Source organism: Limulus polyphemus, unplaced genomic scaffold, assembly GCF_000517525.1.
Source record: "Limulus polyphemus unplaced genomic scaffold, Limulus_polyphemus-2.1.2 Scaffold2703, whole genome shotgun sequence".
Classification (NCBI taxonomy): domain Eukaryota; kingdom Metazoa; phylum Arthropoda; class Merostomata; order Xiphosura; family Limulidae; genus Limulus; species Limulus polyphemus.
The window spans coordinates 152,111-158,857 of record NW_013668313.1 but is presented as its reverse complement, the minus strand read 5'-3'; the positions used below and the strand labels follow the sequence as shown (position 1 = coordinate 158,857).

Below are 6,747 nucleotides of genomic sequence, written 5' to 3'. Positions count from 1 at the left end.
TTTCAATAAGCAATCCTGAAAAATATTTGGGGGTGCTTAACTTTTTTCCAGGTGTATATAATGAGGTCATGAGTGACTGAACTCTATTCAATTAATAATCTAAACTTACTGTTTATAGACTTTCTAGGTATATCAACATGAATTATGAAGTTGATTAACTATATGGAATACTTTTTCATACTAAATAAATTTTGTAGACTTAGAGAACCATCTACTAAATGGTTCAATTACAATAGAAAAAGAAAGTTTGTCTGAAAGTTTATTCTGTTTACAGTATTACTAACTCAACGTTACAAGTGTAAAAGAACCAAGAAAGTGCTGCTTGATTAATAATTCTGAAGGAAAACTGCAAATGACAGCAGATATATTTTTGCAGCTTGGATCCTGAATACACTGTCATTGAGTTTTAGTTTATACATAAATAACATTTTAAACAGACCTTTGACTGCTGTAGGCACAGCCCAACTGAGCATTACCTACAGACAGCTAAAACATACATTAGAAATTTAGACACCTTTGGTTTTTTGTTGTTTTGTTTTTTAATTAAGTACCTTACACAATATAGCAGCAAATTATTTAACATCCAAGGACTATTAACAATGTTAGTGTAAAACAAAAGCTATAACATTTCAATATGTATAACAGAAGTGTGAAACAAAGTTAACAAAACTTGCAACACTGGAATATTATTATAATTGTGTGAAAAGTACTCAGAACATATACAAGATCTAAGTAGTACAGCTATAAAAGTAAATACATCATGCAACTACTTATTATAATGGGAATGCATTACTTTAAACAGCTTAATACAGTTTATGAATGAAATAATAGCACAGGGTGATGCAAAAAATTTAAAAATTTTATTGTAATTGAAACTGAAGCATGCATTAGGAGAATGGTTCAATACAAAAGAATATTATAACACTCCTATTAATGTGTTTAAAATGCTATCTGACATATGGTTCGATTGGTAACTATTCTATTCCAAGCATATTTCTTTTATGATCAATCATGCTATGGACATATAAGGAGACTTGTTTAATGTCCATAACACTGAGTTTTCACACATGCTCTGTCCCCACCATATTGTAAGTGGCACATGAGATCACTTACAGATGCTAATATTTTACCTAATGCTACACACAACATATAATGCATAAAGTAAAAGAAAAAGTGCTTAATGAGAACCCTTGCTTACAAAAACACATTGCATAATGTATTGGTGTATTAGAGCCTCAATCAACTAACTATCACAAATCTTGATCTGGAAATTTGTTGTATCCTTAAATTAAATACTAACAGCTGGAACAAATTGCAAGTGATTTTTTTGCCAAAAATAGGGTGCAAAAGACTGTGGAGTTTGAGTTAGGCAATGCACCAAAATCTTTCCCAAAGGTTTCATGGTAATGGTAGAAACCATCTACAATAGCAAGATAACCATGCACCATGTCAACAAAAATACTAAAATCCATGCCATATAGTTACAAAAGAGAATTTGTCCCAACTTAGAGGAAGAATATACCCAAGTATATATCAAACTAAAGCATTTAGTTATACTCCCCTTGCCCCAAGACAACACTTGCCTACATGACTAGGATTAAGGAGGAGACCATAATCTGTGTGTTTCCACGTAGTCATTTACCAGCTACATCACAGATAGATTTTTGTGGGTTTGGAATCCTTAAGTGAGCACTGGGAAAGAGGCGGCCCGGTAAATTGAGTAGCCTGCCAGGAGGAAGAGGAGGAGTGGGCATCCATATTTCTCACCACTCTGCATGAAGAGCCTCCTATAGTGCAAACCAAGGTGTCAAGTGCTAGCCTAACGTATCATATAAATCACAATCAGCGCAGCTTCCTGGATTTACCAAACTCAATATCACGTACAAAATCATACCACCACAAAATTACTGGCAACCAAAGTTAACATCTGAAAAAGCTGTTACGAGGTATGCAAAAAGTCATTGCTTGTATAACCTGGTATATATTTGATTACTCTTGAGTTATTGTTCTGATGATCATAAAATGCAAATGTATAGAGCAAGTTTTTGTTTGATGGAATAGAAACTACTTAAAGTATACTCTTTGACTTAAGTTAATATTTCACAATAGTATGAAACATGTAAAACAAAAAATATCAATGTACTGATTTTTTTTTCCATAAGCAACTATGCTAATTGTGTTTTATGTAATAATACATAACAAACCATTATTGTTATGTTTTACAAGATTTTAAAGCCTATATAACTTCAAGCCATCACTTGTCCTTCATTAAAAACTGTGAAAAAGCACTTCATAAGCTTACCAATCTTCTCAATAGGCTGATTAGTGTGTTTCACATATATGCTATTTAACTTCTTTTTCAAGTATAAAATCTCCTCTGCATGAATCTGAATGTCAGTAGCTTGTCCCTGAAACCCAAAATAACATAACTTTATGTTATTCAACATTATAACAGAAACAAATAATACCATATAATTGTGCAATCAAGAAGTTTAACAAATATCAATATATTCCCATTGTTAAAATTTAAAAAACATAAGGACATTATGAATTTGCAAGTAGTTATGTCTAAATAAATGATATAATGGTGTTCTCAGATCATCTACAACATGAATGTTTAGTACTTGAATGCTACAATTTTTTAACAAGAAAAGCTTAAAAGCTTAATTAAAGAAAAGTTTTAAAAACAACATTTTTTAATATCCAATTTCAAACTATTCAGAAATAAAGCTATTAAAAGAGGTGACAGAAACATTCTTCTAAAAAAAGTATCGTAAATAAAAAGAACGCAAGTTGATGTGTTCGTAAGTACTCAAATATCCATTAGTTTGTATAATCTGAAAACTGCAATGTCCACAACCACAAGGAAGCTTTGAGAAAGAAATAGCAATATTCTGATTGATAGAAAAAAATTATCCTCATCATGAGGCAATGATGTGAGCCAAAGAAAAAATGCAAATTGTCAGGATGTACATATATAGAAAAATTAACAAATCCAAAGTTCAGACTGAAATTTTAAGTTTCATATATTTCATTAATTCTGAAATAACATTTAATATCACACTCACAGCAGCATGACCAGAAGGCTGGTGCATCATAATTCGAGAATTTGGTAGAGAGTGTCGCATTGCTGGTGCTCCTGCACACAGTAGTAAGCTTGCCATGCTGCATGCTTGTCCTACACACCATGTGGCAATAGGAGGAAGTATATACTGCATTGTATCATAAATTCCTAAACCCGCCGTCACAGATCCACCTGAAAGCAGAACGTATGCCTATATATTAAAACAAATTTGCAGATACCAAAAAAAGGTTATCAAAATCTTACTATTTTAAATATTATTTCCAAATCTTCTAGAATATCAAATAATTTTATGTCAGTAATCTGTTTAGAAACTATAACTTTGTTTTTGTTACAAACATAGGTACTTTTTTTGTAAGCTTGCTATACTGAAGATAATTAAAATGACCACTTCTAAACTCTTCCAAGTTATGGTGACTTGAATAAAAGAAGTAATAACTATCAAGCTTTGGAAATCTATACCACCACTTGCTTTCAATTAGAATTGCATGGTGATATCTTAATTTTTTTTTAAGCTTTTGTTGGATTGGTTATAGATGTAAAACATAAAGTTTGATCTGGTTGTTATTTGGATTTTTCATTGATTGGAGAATAATGGTGAGTCCAATGGGTAACTATTTTAAACAAAATTTTGCCTTTGGTTGATTGGAGTAGAGAATTACATGATATCAAAGTGTCTGTAGTAGGGGATTCTATAATTATAAATACTGAAGTTTGTTTGTGGTGAAGCAATAAATAAAACTTATTTACCAGATACTGAAGATTGAGATTTTGTACAGAGAAAGACAATTTCATGCAAGTAACTAAAGAAAGTTCTGGTTGTGTGTGTAATAGAACCAATGACATTAATAACAGTAGAGCTACCAATCATATTTTGTGCATGCGGACTAGTTATGCAGCAAGTAGAAATTGGTTAGTTTAGGTTATGGGAGACTTTCATTTCAGGGAAATTAATTAGGCTTAATCTGTCTTCACCACATGAAGCTAATATTTCTTTAGCCTGTAGGCAACAGTTTTCTCACCCAGCAAATGAAAGCTCCTACTAAATATGTTGTTTTAGACCTCCTCCTTTGTAATAAGAAAGATATGGTTTAAATCTAAATGTGGGAGAGTACTTGAATACTACTGACCCTATGATTACTACTTTTAGTATTTTTATTAAATCCAGTTGTAGAGTTAGTAGAATTGTGCCCCATATTTTAGGAAAACTGGCTCCAAAAACATGCAAGATACTGGGAAAGAAACAGACTGTGTAGCTGATCTGAATGGAAAGAATGTTAACATAGTATGAGACAAGTCTGCAAGTTCTATCAAACTACAAGAAAAAGAATACACTCCGACAAAAAATTTGTGTTTCAAATTGAATCCTTTTCTTAAATAGATGAAAAGAGAATTCATAAGATGTAAAAAATGTCTAGCTTATAGAAAATGAAATTCAATTGAAATATGGAGTATGCTGGGATTAAAATAATAAACAAAAAAAAACATTATGGCTAAGAATGATTATGAAAGTGCCTAAGCTTAAACCATAAAGTTTAACTTAAAGGGTTTTCATCCTTTATTAGTGTTCTTGCTAGTGAGGGCGACAGAGAGATTATCACACTAACCTATTTCTTTTAGAGTAGGGGAAATTACCCCTAAATTCTACTTATATTAACCCATTGAGTGTTGATTCATTGTATAGGGTATGGTCTGTGTCATGATATACAAGACTGTTTCATTCAGATAGTATTGATTAATTTATATTTGTGAGTGAATATTTTATTATTTTAAGTTTTGTTATAATAAGTGTTAAAAGCAGACGATTGTAGAAGGTTCTGTTAAAAACTAATTGGTGCCGTGAATATAGAAACAATCTAAAATTATGCTTTTTGTGGCTTACCCTATAATTACTAAAAATGGGTAAGCCCACCATTTTTGTTTGTTAATGTGAGGGACCTATAGAAAAGTATCTTTACATCAAATCTCATGTAAATGGGTCAAATTATGGCCAAGTAATTTTAACTCCACTGTATTTCAGCCAATTTACAAGGGATGTGGTACAAAGATACTTTTTTACAGGTCCTGTACATTTACATACAAAAATGTGGGATATGCCCACTTTTGTTCATTTTAGAGGGGGGGAGTGAAAAGTTTAAATAAACCCATAATCTTAAGGGTTTTGGTCAATTACATAGCCATATTTTGACCACTTTACATGAAATATAGCACAATGATACTCTTTGCAGGTCATAAATAGAGATATATATACAATTTGGGAATTTTTGCCTTTTGTTCAATTTTTCAGTAAGGAAAGCACAATCTGGGGTTTGTGTGAACTAGTTGTTTATGTCAACCAATTTTAGATTGGATTTGGTACAAAAATACATTCTTGCAGGTACCAAGCAGTAATATATAAACTTTTCAATTATTCTGTGATTTTCACAATTTTTCTGGTGTCAAAATTGGCCAAGTTTGGATTGTGTGGTGGAGACATGTTGCATTCACCCATGAATGTTGGCTTCTTTAATTTTAATTATTTTAAAAATTACTTATAGATATATCTGAAGGGCTATGTTTAATTTGGATTAAAAAATAGAGGTGACCTAAAAGGGTTAAATGGGCTTCAGTCACTGCTTTTTTCATTTTACATTATTGTTAATTTGGAATACCACTCATAATAAGTGCCACATGGTGCATTTACTCTGTATTGTTTTGAGGCAGATGTTTTATTTATGTGTAAACATTATGTTACCTTTTATGCATGTTTGTTTCACAGTTATGGAGATGACTCTATCCTTCAATTCCTGCAGAAAAATTTACAGCTGACAAGAAAAGGTATATTTTGTGATTTTATAGTTTCCTTAAATTTTGTTTATTTTTCACAAGTTTGCACCATAAAAAGTTAATTTGTTTTCCTTCCAGTGGCTAAAGTTAACATTTTCCTACATTGAAAATGTATTTCAGATAGATACTTACCTCATCTCACATAATAGCTTTTCTTTAGTGCTGCCCTCTATATGTGCAATTTTTGCTTGCCACTAGCCTTGATACTTCCATGAGGGTAGGCCTCATGTGTTTACACATGATACAACTGCACTTTAGCATTCAAGTAAGCATACAACAACCCTCCACCAATAGGAGTGTGATACACCTTCCTGGCGCAGCTGGCTCCCTCTGTACTGTAGACCCTAATCTTCACTTTTAGATTAGGCAAACAAAGAAGTGGGAAGGATGGATGGGAAGTGTGAAAAGAGGTATTTTTGTTAACTTCCAATACAATACCTTACCTCCCCTCACATAATAGCTACAATATCACATTGAACTGGAGGAAGGACCAATGCAAAATTTACTTAGCTGAGCACCCTTCAGAAAGTGTCTGAAGAGAGTCCATAGAGTGTGACATCTCTCTGTGGAGGAACACACCCATGGGAGACGGCACTACATCTGTCCCAGGTATACTCTTTGCCCATTGTGAAGATATATGTCATTAAATCAGGTGGAAAAGAAGAGAAGGAAATTTCATGTGGTGGATTCATCCAATCCATAGCCAAGTGGCACCTGGAATTGTACATCAGATCCGTAGTAAGAGGAGAGTACACAACAACTACACTGGTAGAACACCACTGCCCTACTCTCAACTGAATGGGATTGAGCACACTTAGGATGATGCCTCCATGGTCCAC

The 6,747-nt window shown here is 32.7% G+C and overlaps 1 protein-coding gene across 1 annotated transcript in view; it reads right to left on the bottom strand.

Annotated features, from left to right (window-relative positions):
* Window positions 1-6,747, bottom strand: part of LOC106467679 (ATP-dependent Clp protease proteolytic subunit-like) — a 30,132-nt gene that overhangs the window by 3,530 nt on the left and 19,855 nt on the right. The window contains exons 4-5 of the mRNA XM_013928055.2: window positions 3,069-3,256; window positions 2,303-2,408 (exon numbers count right to left, since the gene is read on the bottom strand). Of these exons, the coding sequence (XP_013783509.1) occupies window positions 2,303-2,408; window positions 3,069-3,256 (294 nt within the window). The remainder of the gene's footprint in view (window positions 1-2,302; window positions 2,409-3,068; window positions 3,257-6,747) is intronic.